Source organism: Chelonoidis abingdonii, chromosome 16, assembly GCF_003597395.2.
Source record: "Chelonoidis abingdonii isolate Lonesome George chromosome 16, CheloAbing_2.0, whole genome shotgun sequence".
In the NCBI taxonomy this organism is placed as follows: Eukaryota; Metazoa; Chordata; order Testudines; family Testudinidae; genus Chelonoidis; species Chelonoidis abingdonii.
The window spans coordinates 7,042,279-7,067,322 of record NC_133784.1 but is presented as its reverse complement, the minus strand read 5'-3'; the positions used below and the strand labels follow the sequence as shown (position 1 = coordinate 7,067,322).

The following is a 25,044-nucleotide window of genomic DNA, read 5'->3' as shown; positions in this document are numbered from 1 at the left end:
CTGCGTCTCGGGACTCTCCAGACCTGGCTAGGAATAGTCTTTCCTGTGAGAACTGCACTGGCATGGCCAGCAGGCCAGGGCTAAAACAGAGCTGTCACCGCTGCCGTTCTCCACCCAGGCCATCTCTGAGCTTCCTTCACACCCCATCCCTCAGTACTGGGAACTCTGGGTGGGGTCCCTGAGTCCGGGGTGTCCCTGCCCCCTCCCACCAGCAAGCACAGTCTGTCTGCTGAGCTCAGCACTGAGTGCTGCTGGCCCTACGCAGGCAGATGGGGTGATGAGGAAGAGCAGCGTGAGTCCCTGAAACCAGAGCCAGGGCAGAAGGGCCCAAGCTGTGTTGTGCTCACTCAGCCAGGTCACAGGCTGGGATCCTACAAGCTTCCCTCCAGCCAGGCCACAGCCCCGCTCCAGCAGATTCAAAAGGCATGTTGTAAAAAATGGCCTCTGATTCCATTTGGCTGCCCGCCTGGGGTCTGATTTGCAGAGGTGCTGGCATCTGCCTCTCCCCTTCGTTTGTACGGGATTTCTGCATGCTTAAACTTCCAGCTGTGGCTCTCTCCCATTAGCCAGGGAGCTGGTGTTTGTCACTCCACGTGGAGGGAGCATGTGAGTGGGTGTGTTGAGGGGAGGTGTTCGTCTGTGGCCGATTCAACTGACTGGCCAGGAAACAAGCAGAGCAGCTTTAGGGCTAACGCCGTTTCTCTTATTCTCACCAAGTTCCATGTTCAGGGCTAGAAGAAAGTGACTGGTTCTTGGCCTGTGGCAGAGAAGGACATGCTCAGAGACCAGGCACAGGACAGCTGTTTCAGCTCAGTCTGTATCGGAGAGAAGCCAGCAAGGAAAAGTGTGTGATTGTGTGAGGGGATGAAAGGAACCGCTGTGGGGTGGGGAGGTGGAGGCGGTGGGAGCATGTCCATGCGGGGTGATTCTGAACTCTCGTAGGTATGCACCATGCAGTCCTGGCTGAGGAAGGGTCAAGGGGAGGTCACAGCAGGCAGGATGTTCTGGAGAGCTTCGGCTATGGGAAGTAAGCACCACGCAGGGGCGGGGATTGCTTAGTGCAAACCAGGGTGACCAGGCAGAACGAGCTGGAATGGCGAGCGGGAAAGTGGACCAACTCTGGAAGTTGCCTGCATTTCATTGGCGGTGAAATAGATGCCCCAGGGACTGGGGGGAGGGTGAAGCCCTGTCCGTTGGGCCTTTTAAAGCAGACTAGACACAGCATTGTAAAGGTGCTGCAGGGAGCAGGCCTGCCCGGCCTGCAGACAGACTGGGAGCGTCTAACTGCTGTGGTTCAGTGACTTGGAGAGGCCATGCGGGGGGACCTGCCTTGGCCAGAGGGAGGGAGGATTTCAGCATGGGGAGCCCTGCTGGTGGGGCAGTGCTGCAGAGGCCACACCAGGCAGATCTGCCGACTTTGGAAATGTAGGAGAAGCAGAGCAGAGGGTCAAGGACAAGTCCACGGTTGTGGCACAAAGGAATGGGCAGCCCCCTGGCCAGGGGAATGGCTGCCCTTGCACTAACTGAGACACGACCACATAATTACTTGGTCCGAAGTGGGCTGGGAGCAGGAACATGGCGAAGTCTGGGACTTGCCCATTGTCACGGAGTCCCCGGGCGATGCTCTGGAACTGCTCCCCACAAAGCCAGTCAGGACTTGGGGAGCCTCCTCTCCCTTGGAGCAGACTTGTTCAGGGCAAGAAGCTCACACGTCTTCACCTCCTGGGTCTCTCCTTGGAGCATTCAGCATCCTCTGCCCCATCCGGTGCGTCCACCAGCGCGCCCACCAGCGGGGTCCTGGGAACCAAGGGTTCGACCCCCACTTTCAGTCGTACGTGACTCTCAGCCAGTAAACAGAGTTTATCGAATGACAGGACAGAGTCTAAACAGAGCTTGTAGATACAGCGAACCAGACCCCTCGCCGGTCATTTCGGGGGCGTGAGCCAGACCCCTAGGTCTGCCCTTCACTCCTAGCCCCAGCCAGCTCCAACTAACCCCCTCCACCCCTCCCTCTGCTCAGCCCTTTCCACAGAGCAGAGGCACCTGACCTCTTGTCTCCAACACTCAGTTGCATCTTTGCAGAGGGGCCCAGGCCATCAGTTGCTAGGAGACAGAGTGCCAGGCATTTAGGTGCACTGGCCCCTTCCTCTGCAGCAATCACACACCCTTATCCCACCACCTAGATACTTAAGAACTGCCTAGGGGACACTGAGGCACCAACACAGTGTTCAGAGCAAACATTAAGAACAGTCCCAGTTCGTCACACCCATGATGGGCTCTTCTGGGGGTGCAGTGGGGTGGCTCCCTTCTGCAGCAGCACGTATATTCTGTGGGGCACAAGAGGCTCCCCTCAGTCAGCTCAGGGATTTCAGCCCCTTGCTGCGTGCTCAGCTGGTGCCCATTTGCTGGGTTCCCCTCAGTGCCCTCTCCAAGGTGGCACCTGTCCTGCTTAGGAAAGACCCTGTGCTAGTGTGGAGGGGAGGTGGCTGCGTGACCAGCGATGGAGGCCTGCAGCACATGCTCCCCACGGCTGCTGCAGAGAGGATGCAGTTTGTCTCCTCACAGGCAGAGACCTGCCAGGGGACTTGTGTGTCAGGCTCATTGCAAACCCCGGGCTGAGCCTGGCCCATTTGCCAGCACGAGGGAGGGGAGGCAGCACCAGCCCCAGCCAGCCTGCGCCTTTGTAGTGTTTCCTTCGGTAGTTCTGCACTTCTTGGAGCAGGAACCAGCCTCGCAGCAGCACTCACTGAATTTCTCTCTGCAGAGCGTTGCTGGCCAAGGTTCAGCCTGACGCCGGGGCAGTTGTTCCCGCTCGGTGGTTGGGTATCTAGACTGATGGGGGAGCCTGACAAGGATGTTGCTGCTAAAGAGACATGGTGTTGGAACTCGAAGGCTTATGTGGGCCCCACGTAGATACCAAGAACTTCTCCCAAACCCCACTGTGGCATCCCTCCATCTCAGTTATTGCTAGTATCCTGATACAAGTGAGCAGGGACCTAGGGAAGCAACAGGAGCCTGTGTCTTTGGGAGTGGTTTGTGCAGAGGTGCCGTGGCTCCAGGCAGGGCGATGGCCTTTCACCGGGGAGGCAGCTTGTGCAATGATGCAAGTAGCGCAGCCACGGGTGGGGGTGGAGTCTCCATGTTTGTGTCACGATGGGATGTTCTAAAAGCTCAGCTCTAGGGACGATTTGGGGCTTGTGCTGTGCAGGAGTCACTGGATGATCACAATGGTCCCTTCTGGTCTGGACTGTAGTCACCTGCACTGTGATATGGAAGGGTTTTCATCATTTCCATGCTTCTAAGGGAGTCAAAATCTAGGGAACATGAACACGGAGTAACCAAGGAGCTCGCGCAGAGCCGCTGACTGCCTGGGGAATAGCCATGAGCAGCAAGTTACTGGAGAAGGACACTGAAGCCCAAAGTATAAATATGTCTTGGGCTCCCGTTGGTTTGTTTCTGGAGAAGGAAGGCTAGAGGGAGCTAGTGACAAATTTGGCTGGTGGGAGTAAGATCTCTCCGGAAAAGGGCCCTCTCCTGTTCCTACAAGCTTGCTGCAGTGGGACCCGTTTGCGACGTGGCTCCCAAAGATCCCCACGTGTGTCACACCCTGAAGCAAACCCGCTGGCTGTCGCTGCTGCTGTACTGTTCCCTTTGCAGATGTGTGTGCTGTTCTGCCCTGGGCAGGGGGCATGGAGACAGACCGGTTGACTGTGCACAGTGGGGCTGCACAGAGCTTTCATGTGATGTTCAGCTGCCTCTGCTGGTTACAGCCCGAGCGGCTGAAGGGCTGGGTCTGTTGCTAGCGTTCTGGTCATAGCTACATGTGGTTAGTGCACAATTTAACAAACCCAGCCATGCTGCCAAGCAGCTTCGCTCCTTCTAGGAAAGGTCAGGAGGTTACACTCCCGCCCCCTCTGTAACCAGGCTGGAGACAGGAGGTTCTGGTTAATAGGTCTGTCTGAAGGGCTGATTAACCAGCCCCACTTCCAACAGCTTAAGTTTCTAAAAGCTCCTGCAATGAATTAAAGGGTGAAGAGAGATAAAATGGGACCCTCTGGGTTTTTCTTGTCTAATGGAAAGCTCTTGGGCCATGCTGGCCCCATGGCACTAGGTAGATATGGTCGGCTTTACATCTACAAATCACATCACTTGAGACAGCTGCCCTTCCTGCCCATAAATCAGGTTTCCTAGCCAGGGAAGCTGCTGAAGCACTGAGCTGCTTCCTTTGTTCAGGTGCTTGCTGCCTGCAGCTCCAGCAGGGACCTTGGGGCCAGCACAGGTTAATGGCCCTGCAAAGTAGTTACAGCAAGAAAGCCCCTTCCACTCCTCTGGGACCAATACTTGAGCCAATTCCTTTCTGTCAGCTTATTCTAACCTTACATCTGTCACTGGCTCCGTCCTCACAACTGAAGGGACCCTCCCCCTCGGAGACCCTGCTGGCATGCTCTAAAATGTACCTAGTTCACATTAACAAACTAGATTACCTTTCAGAGCACACCAGCAGGGTCTGCACCGTGCAGTTAGAGCACTTTACAAATCACACACACACACACACACTGAGCACTTTACTACCCTGTCTAGACAAGGCCTGAGATCTCTGTACAGCACTGGGCTTCGTCCTGCGTGACATTCTGATTTAAACCCCATATCGAGCACTCTGCAAAACCAGTGTAGCCTGGGTTAAACTCTGAGTAAATGAGAGATCTCAGAAAATAATTGTAGGTGAGAAGCGTCATCCACTGGGGGTGTTCCTGGTGGGATCCCACAGGGATGTCCTTGGCCCAATACCATTCAGTATCTTTGTCAATGATCAGGAAGAAAATGTAAAACCGTTGCTGGTAAAATTCTCAGAACTGGTGGAGTGGTAAATAGTGATGGGACAGGTCAGTTCTACAGACTGGCCTGGATTGCTGGGTAAGGGACTCCACAAACAACATTCACATGAATACAGCTGGAGGCAAGGCCAGACCTCTAGGAACCGAGTGTAGGTGTCACACTGTCTAGATTTCAGAGGGGTAGCTGTGTATCAGCAGAAAGAACTGGAGTCCTTGTGGCACCTTAGAGACTAACACATTTATTTGGGCATAAGTTTTCATGGGCTAGAACCCACTTCATCGGATGAGGCAGTGGAAAATACAGTAGGAAGATATATATACACAGAGAACATGAAAAATGGGTGTTGCCATACCAACTCTAATGAGACTAATTAATTAATGGGCTATTATCAGCAGGAGAAAAAAACTTTTTGTAGTGCTAATCAGGATGGCCCATTTCCAACAGGTGACAAGAAGGTGTGAGTAACAGTAGGGGAAAAAATAGCATGGGGAAATAGTTTTACTTTGTAGCTCATTCTTAATCTTTCCCTGTTTGCTGTATACACAAAGTAAAACTATTTCCTCATGCTAATTTCCCCCTACAGTTACTCACACCTTCTTGTCACCTGTTGGAAATGGGCCATCCTGATTAGCACTACAAAAGTTTTTTTTCTCCTGCTGATAACAGCCCATTAATTAATTGGTATGGCAACACCCATTTTTTCATGTTCTCTGTGTATATGTATCTTCCTACTGTATTTTCCACCGTGTGCATCCCATGAAGTGGGTTTTAGCCCATGAAAGCTTATGCCCAAATAAATGTGTTAGTCTCTAAGGTGCCAAAAGGACTCCTTGTTCTCTTTACACGGTCTAGAGTAGCCAACCTCAGGGCAGATTGACAAGGAGCAGGACACAAACCCCAAACTGCTGGTATGGTCTGTAATTAGCTGTCACCAACCCAGTGACAAGTGGGAACTCCTAAAGCACTATACCAGTCTGACCACGGAGTCACAGACAGTCCCTTGGGCTCTCCGGCCTACTTGCCACCCAGGCAGGCTAGACTATGTGATAGACGGTCACTTTACACCAAAAATCACAACAGTATCCGGTTACTGCCAGTCCCAAGGACACATCACTAACCCCAGGTCAGTTGTACTCAGATCTCAAACCAAAGACAATGCTTGTAGCCAATCCTGTAATGCTAACTAAAGATTTATTAGCTAGGACAAAGAAATGAGAATTATTGAAAAGGTTAAAACAGGTAAACACCCTCTTCCTCCTCTCCCCCGCCCCCATGACATATAGTCTTAGGGTCCAAAAGGTAATAGATGGTGCTATAATATGCAAGCGCTATATGTCCTTTAGGGCTTAGCCGAGCCAGGTAGCTTGAGGATCCCTTGCTTATGCTTAGAAATATCACATCTCCGAATTCCAAGAAGCACAGAGAGAACAATTCCTCCTTGGTAGGGATTTTCAGGCCCTTTCCCTGGCGTTCAAGCCGTGATGGGACAAGGCTTTGTGCATGTGCCCTCTTCAATGGTGTGGCAGACACAATCAGCAAAGTCTTTTGTCCACAGGGGTTCCACACTGGCTTGTCTGGTGTCTCTTGCGCCTTCTCTTGTTGAGGAGAAGATGTCACCTCTTGTGGTAAACTAGCATTTCACATTTGGTGACACGTCTCTCCTGACTGGGGTTTTTACCATTTTAGCAAACGCTTTTATAGTTACAGAGCAAACACTTAAATATTGCCTTAACCTGGTACCCAGCTAGGCTAGGGAAGATTAAAACGTGCAGCATCCTACAAGCATTTCATAATGTCTGAACACTAACCACATTCCTCTAACGCTAATGTCTCTTTTAACAACACTAACACACAAGGAGGCAGAAAGTTTCCAGTGATGTATTTGAAAGTTAAAAGTCTGGTCAGTGGTGCAGTGGGGGCCCGGGGCTAAGGCAGGCTCCCTGCCTGCCCTAGCTCTATGTGGCTCCCGGAAGCAGCTGTGGGGTCCTTGCAGCCTCTAGGCACATAGGGAAGCTCCACGTGCTGGCCCCCGCCCTGAGTGCCGGCTCCACAGCTCTCATTGGCTGGGAATGGGAGCTGCGAGGACGTCACCTGCAGGCGCAAGAGCAGTGAGCTGAGCCTCCCTGGGTGCCCATGCGCCTAGGGGCCACCGGGACCCCACACCCCCTCCCGTACCCAAACTCCCTGCTCCAGCCCGGAGTCCCCTCCAGCACCCAAACTCCCTCCCGGAGTCTGCACCCCCTCAACGCCCTGCCCCAACCCTTAGCCCCCTCCCGCACCCCAAATTCCTCACCCGGGCCCCACCCCAGAGCACACACCCTCAGCCAGAGCCCTCACCTCCTCCCACACCCCAACTCCCTGCCCATCCTGGTGAAAGTGAGTGAGGGCAGGGGTGCCTCAGAGAAGGGGTGGGGTCTCTGGGAAGGTGTGGGGCAGGGGTGTTGGGTTTTGTGCAATTGGAAAGCTGGCAGCGTGGGCGTCTCTGCGGAGCATGTGCAGGCTGAGGGTTTTCAGAGGGTTTATACCATGGCTGCATGTGGACGGATTTTCAGGGGAGCCACCCACAGGCCCAGGCCTGCCCCACAGGCCCTGTTCCCAACAGCGGGTGCCCAAGTTCCTTTACCATTTCAAACCCAGGCTCTTGTCCTTCCCAGCATCTAGGGAGCAGCCGCACTGCTGGGCTCAAAGGTCCCTGCAGCGGGCAGCCCGAGGCAGCCCCAGGTGTGGGGCTGCAGCCCAAATGGTTCAAGCTCAGCGAGGGTGGGAACCGCTGAGAGGAGGGTCGCACGGGGGGCTCTGCTCCCAGCCCGCTGGGATGCAGAGGAGGTGAGGTGTCAATTCTTTGCTCTCCGCAGGATTACTGGCTCTCGCTCCTGTACAAGCGCCTGGTGGGGCCCAGGGTGCTGGCTGTCCACGTGGCAGGGCTCCAGAGGGAGCCGCGCCCCGGCAGAGTTATTCGGGACAAGCTCCGCATCTACGCTCACTGCAGCAGCTCCCACAGGTCAGACCCCTCACCAGGCCTGGCTGCTCCTTGCACGACTCCGCGGGGAGCCTCGGGCTGCGCACCAGGAATATTCTAGAATCTCGCAAGAGACAGGCTTGGCGCTCGCTGCCCAGGGCTGCTGGGGGAGCAGAGGGGGTGTGCAGGATGGGGGGCTGGCCCCCCTCGGAAGGGGCTTTGGGAATGGGGCTGCACCCACCGTGCCATGGCAGTGAGTGAACAGGAGGCTCCTGTGATGGCAGCAGGTCCCGGAGCAGAAAGCCATAGACTGGGAGGTTGGGCAAGAGCCCAACAGGGGAGATCAAGAGAGTGGATTTGAGCCAGGCCCCAGAGGGTCTGGTTACGCTGCCCTCCAGCTGACAGTGACAGGGTGGCTGGATCGGTGATAAGCTCTTTCAAAGGGTCCCACCGAGGGGTGGGGGCGCTGCCATCTCCACGGATACAAGTTCCTATTGTGGCCGAGGGGAGGCCGTTTGGTTACATATTCCAGATGCTTTCAACACCTCCCACCCCGAAGAAAACCTTGTCCAGTGACTGACAGGTGCAGCCTGCTCTCCGGCCCCTGTCTGGGCTGCGTGCTGGGCGAGACAGAGCACCAGTGTCTTGTCTCTGTTCGGGACATGTCCAGGGCAGCGCCCGGACATAGAGAGCACTCGCCTTGCTCTCAGCATCCCCCTTTGCACCCCACCACACACCCGGGAGCTGGGGCAGGGGCTTCCCACAGCACATCCCTGGTGCCCTGCCCCATCGCACACCACAAGGGAGGTGAATCCATGGGTCTGCCTGGGAACGCCACCTCCCTGCCCCGCTCTGACCTGCGTCCCCAGGGAAGTGGCACAGTGCCTGTTGCTTAATGTGGGCAGACAACTGCAGCCATCGAGCCACGTGTGCCACTGCCCTGAGCTTGTTAGAGGATAAATCAAGGCCCTGGGCCCGCCCCTGCCATGGCATGATGCACGTGTTCCTCCTGGACCCTCGCTAGGCCCAGGGGGGTAGAGACAGGGCACAGACGTCCATACAGATCTAGGGGGAACGGGGCTAGAGTCCCCCTCTGGAGAGCCAGTGTCTGCCCCTGCTGCACACAGCCTGTCTCCCTTTGGAGGGCTCATGCCATCCCTGCCTTGTTATGGTGACGGCCTCACAGTTACTGCAGTGCTGGTGTCATCACCTCCTGGGCTTTGCAGAAAGCCAGTTCCTAGCACAGCCCACAGCACAGACCCCCTGCTTAACTGGTCTCCTCGGAGCTACAGCCTGGTTTTTAAAGCTGCCTAGAAACAATGTGGTTTCCTAGTCAACATGCAGATAACCCCACCCTCATTGTCACTTTCGCTCTCAGCCACAGTTATGTCCGAGGATCCATCACCCTCTACATCATCAATCTGCATCGCTCCCGGAAGAAAATCAAGCTTGTGGGGGCACTGCGAGATAAGCTTGTTCACCAGTACCTGCTGCAGCCACATGGCACGGACGGGCTTCACGCCCGGTGAGTGCAGACACACAGGGCTCTGCCCTGAACGCCAGCACAGGGCCAGGCAGCCAGCAGCACCAGGGCTGAGGCCAGGCTGTGGTGCACCATCTGCAGCTGGGACACGTGAGCATCCAGCTGACTCCTGGGACGTGCCAGCTGCCACTTCCCGCAGCTCTCATAGGCCGGGAGTAGCGAACCAGGCCACTGGGAGCTACGGGCAGCCGTGCCTGCGGACGGTCGATATAAACAAACTGTCTTGCGGCCCGCCAGTGCATTACCCTGACTGGCCGCAGGTTGCCCACCACTGCAGTAGCCCCAAGTGAGGCACCCAGATAAGTGACCAGTTCTGGGGTGCGGAACACCTGCAGCCCCCACTGACTCCCACTGAAGCTGGGGGACCTCAGACTCCTGGGAGATCAGCTCATTGTCCCCGTGCATCAGTCCCTGCGGAGGCTCCCAGCACCACCCTCTCTTTCCTTTGCCTCCTCCCATGGCCATCACCTGCCTTTGCAGACCTGTGTCTCCTGCCTGCTAGCAGATGCATGCAGCATGCACAGCCCACCGGGCTCCAGGCACACGCCGTGTCTGCTGGCTGCCTTGTGCTGGGCTCCCAGGCTGACGTGGAGACGCTGACCTGAGTGTGCTTCTCCTGCAGGTCCGTGCAGCTCAACGGGCAGCTGCTGGCCATGGCAGATGATGGGACACTTCCTGAGCTGAAACCTCGCCCTCTTCGTGCTGGCCGCACCCTGGTCATCCCACCACTGACCATGAGCTTCTATGTGGTGAAGAACGTTAACGCCCTGGCCTGCCGGTACCGATAGCTCTGCTCGAAAGCCACTGGCCAAGACGAGACCTGCTGGACCTGCTTTAACCCTCCCCTGTCCTCTCACTTCCTGCACAGAACTTGCTGCCAGTTGGTGGGGCTGAGACCTGCCCATTGCAGACTGGGCCCCCTCTCCTGGGGACTCTGCACCCGGAGGGATGTGCATCATCACTGGCAGGTCCTGTTCCCCTTAGAGAATAGCCACTCAGAGCGGAGGAGTCCTGAGCGACTCCTCCAGCATGGCCCAAAGACCTGGCAAACCCTCCCCTCAGCAATACCTGGCCAGGCTGGCAGCTTGGCCCCAGCACCACAAGCCAGCTTGGCCCCGGGATTGCTGTGCCTGCGAGGGAGAACATAACTCATTGGTGAGACAACTGGCTCCTCCTGGAAAAGCTGGGAACTTGGTACAGTGACAGAGACAGGGATGATGGTGCCTGGGAGCTGGGGGCCACACGCCCTCTTCACACCATCAGCGTTTCTTCCACAGGACTAGTGAAAATCCGACTGCTGAATTCAGCCTGTGCGCACGGATGGCCCAGCTCTGAGGGATCGGATTGCAGGGGATAGCACTGCACCAGGCTGGTTTCTTACTGATTAGGGGAGCTGGCTCCTTGCTCTGGGGGAAGGGCAGACAGGGAGCTCAAGGGTTGTGTTCTTAGCCTGGGACAGGGAGCAGAGGCACAAGCGCTGCAAAGGGGACAAAGCTAACCCAGCTGGCTAGAGCCAGCCCAGCCCCTCAGAGCCTCCCCTTCCCTGCGCTAACCAAGGCTGCGGGGAACTGTGGGCATCATCCTGGCTGTGTGCTCCCCAGGGTGCTTTGCTCTCGGGCACTTTGCTGGACAGAAGGTGCCTCTCCAGCCTGCCAGAACTCAGCCGCCCTTCTCTCCCCATACTGCCGTGCCATTGCCCATGGCAGCTCCACTCTGCCAGCCTCCCGGCCGCTCTTCTCCCCACACTGCCGTGCCACTGCCCATGGCAGCTCCACTCTGCCAGCCTCCCGGCCTCCCTTCTCCGCACACTGCCATGCCACTGCCCATGGCAGCTCCAATCTGCCAGCCTCTCAGCTGCCCTTCTCCGCACACTGCCGTGCCACTGCCCATGGCAGCTCCACCCTGCCAGCCTCCCGGCTGCCCTTCTCCGCACACTGCCATTCCACTGTCCATAACGGGGGGTGAGCCTGGGACTGGGGAGACAAGTGGGCCAGGCTCAGTGCAGCGCAGGGCTGCAGGGCCCTCCCCCCAAGGGATTTCATAGTTCACCCTAGTGATGGGCTGGGCACGCACCGATCTCCGGGGGTAGCCATTGGCCGCCAGTGCATCTTCCCTCAGATCCAGAGAGTCAGGTCCCGGCAGCCCTAGAGCACCCTGTGCCCACCCCACTGAGGGCCAGAGGGATCCTGGGTGTCAGCCCACCAAGCAACCCAGAGCTTTCCCGGACAGAACGTGCATGGAAGCAACTCCCCCTGCTGCCTCCTGGCCACAAGACAGGCGAAGTGGGTGAGGGAATAGCTTCTACCAGCCCCTCCTGGGGTGCCAGCTGAGCTGCGGAGCCACGCTGTGAAACAGGCGGCATGAGACATGCTGGGGGGCTGTGAGGAATCACTTTGGCCAGGCTAAGGAAGCCCGTAGAGGCTCAGCTGAGCCCTGTGCAGGGGCATTAGCCAGGAGTTCTGCCCCCAGCACTGGCTGGGATGCTGCAAGCTGGGCCCATGGGAGCCTTCGCTGTAAATGTTAATATTTAAATTATATTTTCTGAAGAAGAGAAACTTTGAGCTCTGCTAGTCTGGAAGCTGGTGGGAGGGAAGTGGGGTGGGGCAGGAGAAGTGGGCTGAGGTGGTACAGGCAGGGTCACTGCTCCCCAGGAGCTTGGGGGGCATTGTCAGAGGTGTGAATATTTCCTTCCAGAAGAGATTTTATTGGGGTGTGTGGAGAGCCGGGCTCCGGGAGCTAGTTGAGATTGTTTGGGAGATGTGGGGTAATAAAGGTGGGGTGTCCAACCATGCCTGGCCTCATCTCTCCGCAGCAGCGAGGGCCAGGCCCACTGCACCATGCTCCCTGGCAGAGGGGCGTGTTTCGGAGCTTCTACTCCAGGACTGCAAGCGCCTTCGGTCTGTCCCAGGCCTGGAGCCGTGGCCGAGTCCCCAGCCGTAGGACGTGGCTACGTGACAGAGCAGGTGCTGCTGCTCCATGACTCAGGGACACCAGGCCCAAGTGTGTTCGCATCACAGCCAATGTCACCTGTTTGTGCATGTGCTCCTCAGTGTGTTCTGAGCCTCAGCAGGGCCTAGCTCCCAGAGCGGCGCCAGCAGCACATGCCCTCAGAGATGCCCAGAAACCTGGGAGGAAGGAGGCGTAACTCACCCAGTGACATGGGCACAGGTAGGACACAGCAGAGTCTCCGTTACAGGCCAGCCTACACCCCTGGCAGGGGTGACACACTGGCAGCTGGTCACTAACCCAGCGCTGTAAGGGCACAGCACATTCGGTGCCAACCACCTGCTTGGCTATGACCTGGCTGAGCCGTTTTGCACATGTGGGGTGGGGAGCTCAGAGTTCGAGGAGTCAGCACTGGGCTCCTTCGCAGAGTGCCGTGCCCAGAGGCTGCAGAGTCACAGGTGGTACCAGACATGGCAGTGGGGTGTGACTGTGAGGGAGCCCGTGAAGCAGGGTCTGGCTGGGGCGATGGGACGACGAAGGCCTGGATCCAGATCCCGGCTGGAGGGAGTGTGAATTCTGGCAAAGGGGCTCACAGGGCAGGGACAAAGGGCAGTTCAGTGAAGTCCTGTGGGCAGGAAAGCAACTGCCCTGGCCAAGCCAGTGCCACCGGCGCAGCCAGGAGCTGGGGCTCCAGATGGAGGGAGGTAGAGAGGCCAGTGAGTTGGGGAGAGGGAGAGCTTGGTGTCACCCACAGAGAAGGGAAGTCAAGTCAGGCCGTCCTGCAGCAACTCCAGAGCGCGGGTACCAGCCGCAGGCACCTGTCAGGAGCCAGGCACAGACCTCCCGTGGCTGAGTTCTGTGCTTAGATCTCACCCACCAGGTATCAGGTGTGAATTCCTCAGGTTCTGGAACAGCCTGACCAGGGAGTCCCAAGTACTCCCATCCATCTCATCACCCAGCTGCCTTTCTGAGAGCTGGTGCCTTACACCGAGGATCACGGCATGAGCCAGGTTACTCCCAGCCCCCAAGGAGTCCTGGGAGACTGGGGAGGGTGTGCGGCCTTTGCCAGAGGCTGGTAACAATGCGGAAATCCCATGCTTGCTGGGCAGGCTTTCCTGAGCATTTCAGCATCCTGGTCCGCAGCAGGACAGCTGGAGTGTGAGAGCCAGTGCATCTGGAGAGCATGTGAGCGACCAGCTGGAGCATGCGTGTGCAACACAACAGCTGGGGGCCGTTTCTGCCACAGCTGGGCCCCAAGCCCTTGTTATCCGGCTGCTGCTGGGATGTGAAAAAGCCCAGCCCAGCCCCGCCAGGCTGCAGGCTGTGCCTAGTGGATCCCAAACCGGGTGCCAAGCCGGGGCTGAGCCCCCAGCCCCGTTTCAATGGGAACATCCCCTCTTTAAGGCCAGAAGGGGTCTCTGCCAAAGTGACGCTGTGACTGCCCTCCAAGCAGCCAGCATGGCTGTAGGCACCGACACCAGAACCACGCTGCATGGAGGCAGGAGAGGCACAGAAAGCCTGGGTTGAAACACAAGGGCAGCAGGTGCAGAGGAGCCGGGGCAGCCCTGCCTGCAGCCAATGCTCTGCCTGTTCTCCACTGCACCCAGCAGTCCCCACTTGACTTCCGGGCCCCCATGCTGGCTCTGAATTAAGGGCTAGGATTGTAAGTGGCTGGGGGAGGAAGAGGGATGCAGCCTGGAGGCCTTCCAGCAGTAGGATGCCTGGCCAGGGTGGGACTCACTCCAACCAGGAGTCCTGAGCTACCTCCCACCCTGAACTGGAGCTGGGAATTCTCCATGCTCACCTGCAGAGCACCCCACAGTGCCCACCTCCACAGGGGCGGCTCCAGGCACCAGCACGCCAAGTGCATGCTTGGGGCAGAAAGCTGCAGGGGGTGCTCTGCCAGTCGCTGCGAGGGTGGCAGGCAGGTTGCCTTCGGCGGCATGCCTGCGGAGGGTCCTCTGGTCCTGTGGCTTCGGTGGACCTTCCGCAGGCTGCCGCTGAATTCATGGGACTGGGGACCTCCCGTAGGCAAGCCACCGAAGGCAGCCTGCCTGCCATGCTTGGGGCGGCAAACGCCTAGAGCCGCCCCTGCACCCCCACCCCCTGCTCAAGCACTCTGTGTGTAGCTGCCTCCACTACAGTCGCCTGTAACCGCCAATGCAGATGTGCTCACTCCCTGTGCAGCCACGTTACTGGGGTTTCACAGCCTGTCACACCCTCATCACCATGTCTCTGGGCTTCCCCAATGCCTCTCCACCCTCCCATGGCACCTGGGGCTCTGGGTATCTCACCGCCCCAAGCTGTGCGGTCCTGAAATCTAGCTCCTTGCCCTGCTGTGTCCTGGATTCCCCTCTGTACGCAACAACTCAGGCTTGGCACGCTAGAGACAGGTCGGCGTAGCTATGGGGTGCAGACAGTCCACGCCCGAGCACGGCAGTCACTGCCCGTGTAGACAGCACAGACGGACGGCGTCTCCCATTGACACAGCTACCGCCTCTCACGGCGGTGGGGTACCTACGCTGACCCGTAGGTCAGTGCTACAGCTGGGGCAGGGACAAACCCGTAGCCTGCTGCGTCTAGGCTCATTCTCAGCCAGCCCCCAAGCCCCAGGAGGGGGCGAGCGGCAGGGCTGGGGGCTGTTGGCTTAGGTGGCGGCTGGCCAATGGCCAGGATAGCTAGATGCTGACCTGCCAGGAAATGTGAGGCAGACATGCAGACACCCCACTGAGTACTGAGACACCCCACTTCTAGTACCCCCAGGCCCCCGGGGCTTGCTTGGGATCTCACCTGGCTGGCGGGAGTGGTGGGGACAGGCCAGGGCAGCAGGAACAGATCCTGTGGGGCTCGACTCTCCGGCTGCGGCCCTAATAACAGGCAGGTTGCTGTGAATTGGGGGGCAGGTCCAGCACTGCATCCCCCGCAGCCCCTTCCCCTAGCTGCAGGGGCTGGCAGGGGACGTGCCCAGGGCAGCCTGTCACGCAGAGCAGTGCAGCATCCCCCCCCCCGGTCCGGAGCCCGCCCTGCACGCCACGCTTTCTGGCGCAACGCCCCTTGGCGAATGGCTTGTGCCCGCGAAGACACTGGCTGGCTCCGTATGGCGACATCACACGGGCCTGGCAGCTCCGTGATTTAAAACCCTGAGACCAAGTGCTGAGTCAGAAACACCCCGTGCTAGTGCAAACCCTGTCTCCCCTCGGAGTGGGCCTGGCACTCAGTGCTCCTGGCCCCCGGCCCCAGCACGTGCCGAGTTCTGGGGCTGCCTCCCAAGACAGACACCCCTGTCCGGCTGTCTCATGATCTCATCTCAGGCGAAGCGGGTGGCTCCCTGTCTCTGCCCCCAGCTCCGGGCGGCAGCTGCACTGTCTTTGCCCAGTGCCCTGGCCTGGCTTGTAGGGCCTGGCTGCGCTCCGAGCGGGGGCGGTTACCACCGCCAAGAACCATGCCCGTGATAAGCCAGAGCGCCCCAAAGAGCGTAGCCATGGTGATGCATACAGGGAGAGGGGCTAGCGCCCCCCAGGATGTACCGGCCGAGATACTGGGCAGTGTAAACGGACCCTCTGAGGCAGCATCTTCCCACACGCCCCAGGAGCTGCCTGCACCCTCCCAGATAGTGACCGGGCCAGCTGCACTGCATGTGCAGCTTTCCCTCCTCTTCCAGCCCGCGTAGGGAGGGGAGAAAACGGCGCAGCCTGGAGCCATCCTCTCAGACCACCAGGGTGCCGGGGTCCTGCTGGCTGCAGACAGTGAAAGCCTGGGCCTGAGGCCAATGCAGCAGCTGCCAGGCCCGTGCGAGCAGGCAACACGGAGGTGCAGGATGTGGCTAGGAGGATGTAGCCAGCGGAGTCGGGAGCCACCAGGTCACTTGTGGTGCTCTCCTCACCTCAAAAAAGATATTCTAGCACTAGAAAAGGTTTAGAAAAGGGCAACTAAAATGATTAGGGGTTTGGAGAGGGTCCCATATGAGGAAAAGGGCTAGGACTCGTCAGCTTGGAAAGAGGAGACTAAGGGGGGATATGATAGAGGTCATAAATCATGGGTGATGTGGAGAAAGTGAATAAAAAAGTTATTTACTTATTCCCATAATACAAGAACTAGGGATCACCAAATGAAATTAATAGGTAGCAGGTTTAAAACAAATAAAAGGAAGTTCTTCTTCACACAGAGCACAATCAACTTGTGGAACTCCTTCCGGAGGAGGTTGTGAAGGCTGGGACTAGAACAGCATTTAAAAGAGAACTGGATAAATTCATAGAGGTTAAGTCCATTAATGGCTATTAGCCAGGAGGGGTAAGGAATGGTGTCCTTAGCCTCTGTTCATCAGAGGGTGGTGAGGGATGGCAGAAGAGAGATCACTTGATCATTGCCTGTTGGCTTCACTCCCTCTGGGGCACCTGGCATTGGCCACTGTCGGTAGACAGGACACTGGGCTGGATGGACCTTTGGTCTGACCCGGTACGGCCGTTCTTATGTTCTTATGTTCCTCTCCTTGCCCAGGAACTGGGGTGTCCCGCCAGACTCCAGCGTCTGCGGAGCGTGAGCAAGAAGCTGGGCCAGCTCCACTCAGTCTGCCAGGAACCCCCCAGGACGGCTCTGGAGCTGCACACGCAAGGCCCCTCACAGCGGGGAATTGGCCTCACCCCCCGCTCAAACACCTGAGCCAGGCAGCTGCTGCAGGGCCCCTGGGTGGGGGCAGGGTGTGGGGCAGCTGCCCCGTGAGGCCCCACAAGCCCAGGGGGCCATGCTGGACTCAGCTCCACAGTGGGAAGAGCCAGGGCCCTATTGCCCTGTAGCAGCCCCCGGCGGGGGCTGCGCTGGGCCAGTCCCATCCGGTTTCCCGGAGGCTGCTGGAGCCTCTCCCTGCAGAGAATGTGGGGCATGTTGGGGGGGGACAGGGCACAAGGGGGTGCCCAGCTCCTGCCACGCGGGGCCAGTGTCTCTCTCCGGCCGGGCTCAAGGGGAACCCGTCTGCCCTGAGCCCCCCGCAGGCAGCACGTGCAGCAGCGGCGGCTCTGGGCTGGCGGGGGGCCCAGTGCGAGCGCAGCCCCGGCCTCTCCCAGCAGGGGGCGCTGTGGGCTCTCAGATGGGACCGGGCTTGGGGGCGGAGCCGGGCGGTCACATGAGCGGGGCGGGTCACGTGACATGCGCGGTGGCGGAAGCGCGCGGACGCGGTACCGGGGCGGTGGCCCGGGCCGGCAGGACCCAGCCAGCAAAGCCCGGCGGGGCGGGGCCCGAGGTCAGGCGCGCCCGCTGCACCCACCGGCCCGCGGAGCCCCACGTTAGCTTTATGGGCCCGGCCGTGGGGAAACTGAGGCACGGGAGGGACTGGCCCCTGTGGGCGTGGCCCGTGTGCAGCCTCCGTCGGTGGGTCTGAAAGTGCCGTGTGCGGCCCTGGCGTGGGGCAGCCTGTCCCCGTGGCTGTGCGGGGAGCCCCTTTGCCCCGCGGCGGCCCGGGGGGAGCAGCCGGCCCAGCAGCGGGGGAGAGGCCTTGAGCCAAACGGAGGGACCTGGGCACTGAGCTGGGGGCAGCCTCCTGAGCCCCCATCCCGCAGCAGCGAGCGCTGCCCTAGGCCTGTCTCGCACCCGGCGCCCTGGGGCAGGGCATCCCCGGGCGGGCACGTGCTGCTGGGTGCCTGGCTGCAAGTGGCTCTGGGGGGTGCCCCTGAGCCGGGCGGGGAGAGGAGGCTCCGGTGCGCAGCTGGCATGGGGCGGGTGGGCTCCTGGCCTGGGGACCCTGGCGCTAACCCGGGTTTCCCTCCCCCCAGATGAAGTGCGTCCTGATCGCCAGCGACGGGGCTGAGCTGCTGTTCTGCTGGGCTGACAAGGAGTTCACAGAGAGCCTGCACCGGCGCTTCAGCCAGTCGGAGCAAGGGGGGCGTGAGGTGAGAGGTCTCACTGGGGGTGCAGCAATCCCCCTGGGCCAGAGGGAGGGGCTGGGCTGAGGGCCCTTTGCTGGGGGTGCGTGGGGGGGGCAGGGTGGAGGAGGAGCAGCTGGAGCGGGACTGGCTCATGGCCTGCCCGTCTCTGTCCCTGCCCTGCAGCCGCCTGCGTTTGGGGACAGCATCAACACGCTCTTCGCCCCCATGATCATCTCCTGCGTGACGCTGCTGGAGCAACTCTCGGACACGTATACCTGCTTCTCGGCTGAGGACGGAGGCCACCTCTACGTGCTGCACATGGTAACGTGCAGGCCACCTCTACGTGCTGCACAGGGACCCACCCCTGGCAAGGGGAGTGTGTGGCTGTTCGCTGGGACTGGGGGGCTAGTCCCAGTCGGGGTGCAGCTGCCATCCGTCCTGGCCCCTGGGCAGAGCCCTGCGCTGGATCACTGTGTGCATGGGGGGAGGGCCCCTGGGCTGTGCTTCTGGCAGGGGACGCTCCCAAGCAGACATGCCGGGAGCCCCACTCTCTGCCGACGAGGGCCAGCCACGGGGGAGCTTTGCCCCAGGCCCAGCCGGGACGAGGAGTTCTTACAGGGGTGGGGATTTGCTGTTTCCTGCCTGGCCCTGCCGGCACGCTGCAGTTCGGGGAGTGCCTGTACATTGCGGTGAACGGTGACGGCTCGGAGAGCGAGGACGACCTGCGCCGGAAGCTCTACGTGCTGAGGAGACTGACCGAGGCCCACTTCGGCCTGGTGACGCTGGACTCGCACCTTGTCTGCAAGGAGTGAGTGGCTGGCTGGGCCGGGAGGGCATTTGGCGCTGCCTGGGGGGGGCTGGGCAGACCCTCTCACCCAAACGCACACGTCAGCGCTGCAGCCAGTGCCTGACTGGTGAGCTAGCACTGCCACCGATCCCTGGGGCTGTGGGGCTCCGATGCTGTGCCTGGGAGGTGCAGGGATCTGGGCGAATGTGGAGCCTGTAGCTGTGCTGCAGGCTATGGGACTGGAAGGCAAACCAGGTCCCAGCGTGCACCATGCTGAGTCACATCCCTTGCGCTTGGAGTGTTGCTAGCCCAGAGGAGGGACCGCCTGTCTCCGAGGGCTGCTCAGGGCCGGGAAGAGCGACTGGAGCCTGGGGAGCAGCTGGCAGCAGTGTGTCTCGGTCCCAGGGAGGACACCTGGCCCAAGCAGGGGCCCATGGGGGGCCTCATGGGGCAGTCTCTGGGACAGGCCCGTCTCTCCCAGACGGGAATCGGCTCATTCTGCGGCTGTGCTCCCAGGTTGCGGCCGGCGGACTCAGAGCAGCGCAGCCGCGTGTGGGCCCTGTTCCAGGGCCTGCTCCAGACCTACAGCAGCCTGCGGGAGACTGAGCAGAGCTTTGCCGTGGAGGTACGAGGTGGCAGGGGGCCTGGCCTGGAGAAGGGGGCTAGCAAGCTGTGGGCACTGGGTGTGACTCGGGTGAATTACCCTGAGGGGGGCCTGGGCGGTGCTGGAGGGGCCTGGGTGGAGCCAAAGGGGTGCCTGGAGGCGTGAGTGCAGGATCTCTTTGGGTTTCCTCTCATTCCCTGGCTGACGTGGCCAGGAGCTGCCCCACCAGGCCGCTGGGTCCCCTTGCCCGTCCCAGCTCAGTGCTGGGTCTGTCTCCCTGTGACCCTGCTTGCAGGCCGTGGAGCGGCTGATCCACTCCCAGCTATGTGAGCAGTGCATCGAGTTCCTGGAGCGCCAGGTGGTGCAGCACATCAATGCCAGCGGGCAGCGCGGGGGTGAGGAGGTGGTGCACGCCTTCCTGCTGGTGCACACCAAGCTGCTGGCCTTCTACTCCAGGTGAGATGCCCCCGCCCATCCTCTCCCCATGACCGTTCCTGGAACAGCAGCTCTATCGCTCACTGGCCACCTCTCTCCACAGCCGGAGCGCCAGCACCATCCGCCCAGCTGACCTGCTCACCCTCATCCTCCTGGTGCAGGACCTGTGTCCCAGCCCCAGCGCAGACGAGGACCTGAGCCCGCAGGTACCTGCCCTGGGCCTGGCTCGGGGATGGGTCTCGGGAGCAGCCTGGGGCTAGTGGGACTGTCAGAAGAGGGCTGCTCCTCTGCAATGAGGGCTGGACCCCTGTGATGGAGTAGGGTTTGTCTGTTTAGGGGGTGAAAGAGCTGGGGATGTCTTTAGGTGAGGGACAGGATTTTTTAAGGCTGTAACCTGAGCCAGGTAGTGGGGAGGGGGTTAGCACCTTGGCCCAGCTGGACAAAGGAATCGGCCAGCTGGAGGAGGGGCAGTTCAGTTTTGGTTTTGGGCTGGGTGATGGGAATTCAGGGAATCCTATGATGGCATCCAAGTGCCCTGAACCCCGAGAAGGACTCGATTGGGGGGTCCTGGTTGGGCCTCCAGGCCCTGCTGTAACCTGCATTCCTGTTGTCCAATAAACCTTCTGTATTACTGGCTGGCTGAGAGTCACTGTGGGTCCCAGGAAGAGGGGTGCAGGGCCGGACTCCGTGATAACCCCTCTAAGCAGCTCTCCTGCTCTCCCTGCAGCTGGCAGAGGGGGGGCTGACTCCCCAGAGACCGAAGAGCAGTGAGAGCATCCCAGTGAAGAGCCCAGGCCCACATAGCACGCCCGGGAGCGAGGCAGAGGAGCAGGTATGTAGGGCAGGCTGGGCCTGGTGCCCGGGGGTTGGCACAGAGGTTGGGGGTATTGTGGTCACCTGGAGCCCCAGCAGGGGCAGGCTCCCTAGAGTTGTTTCCACCCACCAACGTCCAGGATCAGAGCCTGTGGTGCTGGGAGCTGCATGGGCTCATGTCTTCCCCTCCCCGGGATCAAGGTCCTGTGGTGCCAGGAGCTGCTTGGGCTCATGCCCCCCTTACACACACTGGTGGGGATCACACCGCAGGAGCTGCTCGTTCAGGCAGAGCCCCAAAGTGCTCGCTGTGACCGGAGTGCAGTGCAGTGCAGGGGTGTTGCTGGTACCTGGAGGGGTGGGGGCAGGACCTGCTGGGTGCGACTCTCCACTAAAGCAGAGGTTCTCAACCAGGGTGCGCATACCCCTGGGGTACACAGAGGTCTTCCTGGGGGTACATCAACTCAGCTAGAGATTTGCCTAGTTTTACAGCAGGCTACATAAAAAGCACTGGGGGGTCAGTACGAACTAAAGTTTCATACAGCCCGTGACTTGTTCATGCTGCTCCATACACTAGACACTGAAAGGCAGGTACAGTATTTATATTCCAGTGGATTTATTTGAAGTTTATGTGGTAAAAAGGAGACAGTCAGCCACTGTGCAGTACTAGTGTGCTGAGACACTTGTACTTCTGCGGCTGGGTTTGTAACTAGGCAGTTTTTAAGAGAGGTGACATCTGGGGGCACACAAAACAAATCAGCCTCCTACCGGGGGACAGCGGTGTGGAAACCCTGCGCTAAGGGGTGTCACGGACTCACAAGTCCTGCCCACTCTGGGCCCCGTGGGGGGTGCCCCTTTCAATGCAACAGCCCTTCTCGGGCGTCCACTCTCTCTCGGGGTTAAGCCCCTCCACCTCCTGGAGCCGCACCTCTCTGAGCCTTAGCACGTCTGTCTCTGCCGTGGGCCCCCTCAGGGAGTCCCCTCGTTCTGAACCCCCAGGGCCTCCATCCCCAAAGGGGTTGATGCAAACTTGTTCTCTAGCCCGGAGTGACTCTCAGCCAGCATAAAACAGGAGTAGTTATTGAGCATCTGGATCCAGCACAGGAAACTCTCAGGGCCTCAGGCCTGGCCTCCCTCAGCCCAGCACATCCCAGTCTCCCTGCAGCCAGGTGGGATCTGCCTGCCCTCCCCTCTCCAGCCCCAAGCACTCAGCTGGGCATCTGATAACCCAAGCCCCCTCTATCCATTCTTCTCTCTAGGGAATCAGGGGCACCTGGGCCTCCTCTTCTCTCGGCCCTTCTCTGGCTGGAACCGGCTGGTCAGGTCACCGGGGTCCTCTTTCCCCAGCCCATTGTCCTCCCACTGGCCAGAACCGGCTGCGACTCCTGAGCCGGGCTTCTGGGTCACCAGGTCACCAGTCGCTGGGGTCTCCATCCTCCAGGCCATCGGCCAGGGTCCCGAGTTCCCTTTCCAGTCCTGTGTACTAACAAACCCCCTCTCCCCTCTCCTCGTTAAACCAGTAACACCGGGGACACTGAGTCCCACCCCCTCTGCATGCAAACCACTGGAAAACGCAGAAAAACAAGAAAATCCCCCACTTCATCACAAGGGGTCTTTGATAGAATCCAGCTACATGGAGCCTGACTGTGCCCTGGCTGAGGAACCAGCCCAGCCTCACCCTCTGCCCCTTGGGGCCCCATCCTGACTCGCCCTGTCATTGGGGGGAGGGTCCCACTGCACCTGAGCTAGCTCCCTTCTCGCTTGCAGGATGCGGATGAGATCTCCCTTCCCGAGGAATACTTCACCCCCCAGCCCTCGCCCAGCAGGCAGAGCACAGGTGAGTCCCTGGGCAGACGAGAGTCTGATTGTGTTCCTAAAGGCTGCAGGTCCAGCATGGGGGCACACGAGGGGGCTGTGCCAGGAGTGCTGGGGCCAGGGCATGTTGGGGGAGGCCTGGGCCCAGGGTAGGGTGTCTGTGTGGTGGTTGAGCCCCGACCCAGCACCTCAGAGGCCAGGGCAGGAACCCTGCAGGGTGACTTGGCTGCATGCGGTGCTGGGGGCAGCTGGCTCCTTCTCTGCTCTGTTTCCTACAGGAGGCGCCAGCTGGTCGGAGGGTTCAGAGCCGCCGGGCTCCGGGGAGGCAGATGCTGCTGATGTCCAGGTGAGCTGGGGATGGGCCCACTGGGGATTTCTGCCCTGAGCGTGACCCTGTGAGAGCCCATGGTGCCCACGTCCTGCTGTGCGGTCCTGCCCTGCCAGCCTGCCCTTGTCCCAAACACACGCGCCTCCTGGCCTGGCCAAAGGAGAGGTCTCTGCAGGCTCCTGCAGCCCCTTCTCCCCCAGAGCTCTTCCCACCCCTACCCCCACCCCCAGGAATCTTCCAGCCCCTCACCATAGACTGGGCCTGTCAGACTTGCCATCACCGCAAACCCCACCCCGTCCTCCCTGTCCCACTCCTCTGGCCAGGGAGCCCAAACTTGGAGCGGGGCTGGGCCGGGCCAAGCAGCACCCACCCCAGGGCACTGTCCAGACTTGAATTCCCTGCGTGACGAGCTCCTAGGGAAGGTCTGGGGATGGTCTCAGCCCCCAGTCGGATTCATCCCCCTAGTGGGGAGTTTGTTCCGAGATTGAGCCTGTTTTGCCCCTTTTGTGCCACCTGCTGCCCACTCCCTTCTGCCTGGGAGTCCTCTCGCCTGCCCACACCTGACTGCAGCTTCCCGGGGGCGGTGCCACCAGCCCTGCCCTCGCTGCGTGGGATGTGGCATGTGGCAGACCAGCCTGTTGTGAACCCTTCGGGTCCCTTCCTCGAGGCAGGGTGCCGAGCCAGCTGTTCTCTCTCCCCAGGTGGCAGAAGACTCGCTCCAGGCCCTGATGCCCCCAGGGCCCAGTGCCTCCAACCCCAGAAGGATCTTCCTGGATGCGAACCTGCGGGAGGGCTACTGCCCCATGGTGCCCCACACCATGTACTGCCTGCAGCTCTGGCCTGGCATCTCGCTGGTGCTCCTGACCAAGGTGAGCTGGCTCTGGGGCATGGAGCATGCTGCCCAACCTGGCCTGTCTCAGACTGACCCCTTGCCACAGACCCACAGGGCCGGTGCTACAGCCCCAGCTGTGCAGCAGTATCTGGGAGAGCCTCAGGTGTCTCACGCTCCCTCCTGGGTGAGCCCTGCTGCTTCCCCACCTCCTTGGCCTGGACCCCGGCCCTGCAGCCCCCCTCCATCCCCCCATAGCTCCGGGCAGTGGGTCCAGCTGGAACAGACCCTGAGGGAGGCTTGGGCATTAGCCCCTGAAGGTTGCCCCAGCGTTCACAGCGACTCCCCCAGCGCCACCAGACAGTTGGCTTTGTTCAGTAACTGGCCATGGCCCAGGCCGGCTGGCCGGCGGGTCACCCGGAGAACTGAAGGTTCCGGCACGGCCCATTCTGGGGAGCCCGGCCAGGCTGTGGGGAGCCCCTGGGTTCCAGCTCTGTTGGGCTGGGGCCTCCTTGGTCCGACTCCTTCCAGCAGCCCCCTCTGAGCCTCCCTCCCAGCCCTTTGATCTCCAGCTGGCCGGGGGGTGGCTCAGCCTCCCTGCGCAGAGGCGGGGAGATCTCTGTTCGCTGGGGCGCTGTGTGTCAGGGTCCTGGGGACTGGATTTGCCATCGGTGTCTCAAATCTCCACTGATCTGGGGACAGACCAGCCAGGCAACACCACCCTTGTCTCTGCCTGTTCTGAGAGCAAACAGTCCTATCCCACCCACGGAGGAACAGCACAGGGGAAACTCAGGCATGCCAGACTCATAAAAGTCATACAAACCAATTCCCACTTTCACACTCATTTAGAGCCCGAGCACCCACGTCGCCTGCTCCCTGTACCAACTGTTGGATGGGTTCCTGATGCTGGAGAAGAAGCTGAGGGAGGGGCAGGAAGTGGGGCCACCCACCCGCTCCCACCCAGTCCTGACTGAGCTGCGCCAGAGGATGGACAAGTTTGTCAAGAAGCTGGGCAGGCAGGACATGCAGGTGGGAGTCCAGCGCAGAGCTGTGGGGCGGTCGGGGACCCTGGCATGGCCTCACATCTGCCCTGTCTGTTCGTCCTAGTTACACAACGCTTGGCTGGAGTTCAAGAGCAAAGCCTTCTCCAGGCACGAGTCCGGGAGCTCCAGGGAGTGAGTATGGGGATGTGGGGAGAAAACCAGGGTACAGGCGGCAGGGTCTGGACAGGCGATTGGGAGGGGGGAGGGTGGCTGGGACTGGGCGGGTGATTGGGGGGGGCTGGGGGGAGCAG

General features: G+C 60.1%; 2 protein-coding genes across 5 annotated transcripts in view; both read left to right on the top strand.

The window, feature by feature from the left end:
* The window catches only part of HPSE2 (heparanase 2 (inactive)), a 327,209-nt gene extending 316,050 nt beyond the window's left edge, over positions 1 to 11,159 (top strand). For 2 of the 4 annotated variants that reach the window (XM_075073009.1, XM_075073007.1), the window contains 3 exons: positions 7,692 to 7,837; positions 9,174 to 9,320; positions 9,961 to 11,159. In XM_075073009.1, coding sequence (XP_074929110.1) covers positions 7,692 to 7,837; positions 9,174 to 9,320; positions 9,961 to 10,126 — 459 coding nt within the window. In that variant the 3' untranslated portion in view covers positions 10,127 to 11,159. The remainder of the gene's footprint in view (positions 1 to 7,691; positions 7,838 to 9,173; positions 9,321 to 9,960) is intronic. The other 2 variants (XM_075073010.1, XM_075073008.1) reach the window with 1 other exon arrangement.
* Positions 11,160 to 17,427: 6,268 nt separating this feature from the next.
* On the top strand, positions 17,428 to 24,953 carry LOC116829576 (BLOC-3 complex member HPS1). Its single transcript, XM_032788449.2, has 13 exons — positions 17,428 to 17,455; positions 18,050 to 18,166; positions 18,326 to 18,463; positions 18,808 to 18,950; positions 19,446 to 19,554; positions 19,829 to 19,989; positions 20,072 to 20,174; positions 20,696 to 20,800; positions 22,546 to 22,615; positions 22,872 to 22,939; positions 23,623 to 23,790; positions 24,600 to 24,779; positions 24,858 to 24,953. Exons 2-13 carry the CDS (start codon positions 18,050 to 18,052, stop codon positions 24,927 to 24,929), a joined length of 1,434 nt encoding a protein of 477 aa, XP_032644340.2. The 5' UTR covers positions 17,428 to 17,455; the 3' UTR covers positions 24,930 to 24,953.
* The last annotated feature ends 91 nt before the right edge of the window (positions 24,954 to 25,044 follow it).

Bases quoted from the DNA above. Each gene is read 5' to 3' on its own strand.
- LOC116829576 (XM_032788449.2), top strand. From the start codon at position 18,050: ATGAAGTGCGTCCTGATCGCCAGCGACGGGGCTGAGCTGCTGTTCTGC. The intron at 18,167-18,325 runs GTGAGAGGTCTC...CCTGCCCTGCAG, and splicing joins CGGAGCAAGGGGGGCGTGAG to CCGCCTGCGTTTGGGGACAG. The intron at 22,616-22,871 runs GTGAGTCCCTGG...TGTTTCCTACAG, and splicing joins GCCCAGCAGGCAGAGCACAG to GAGGCGCCAGCTGGTCGGAG.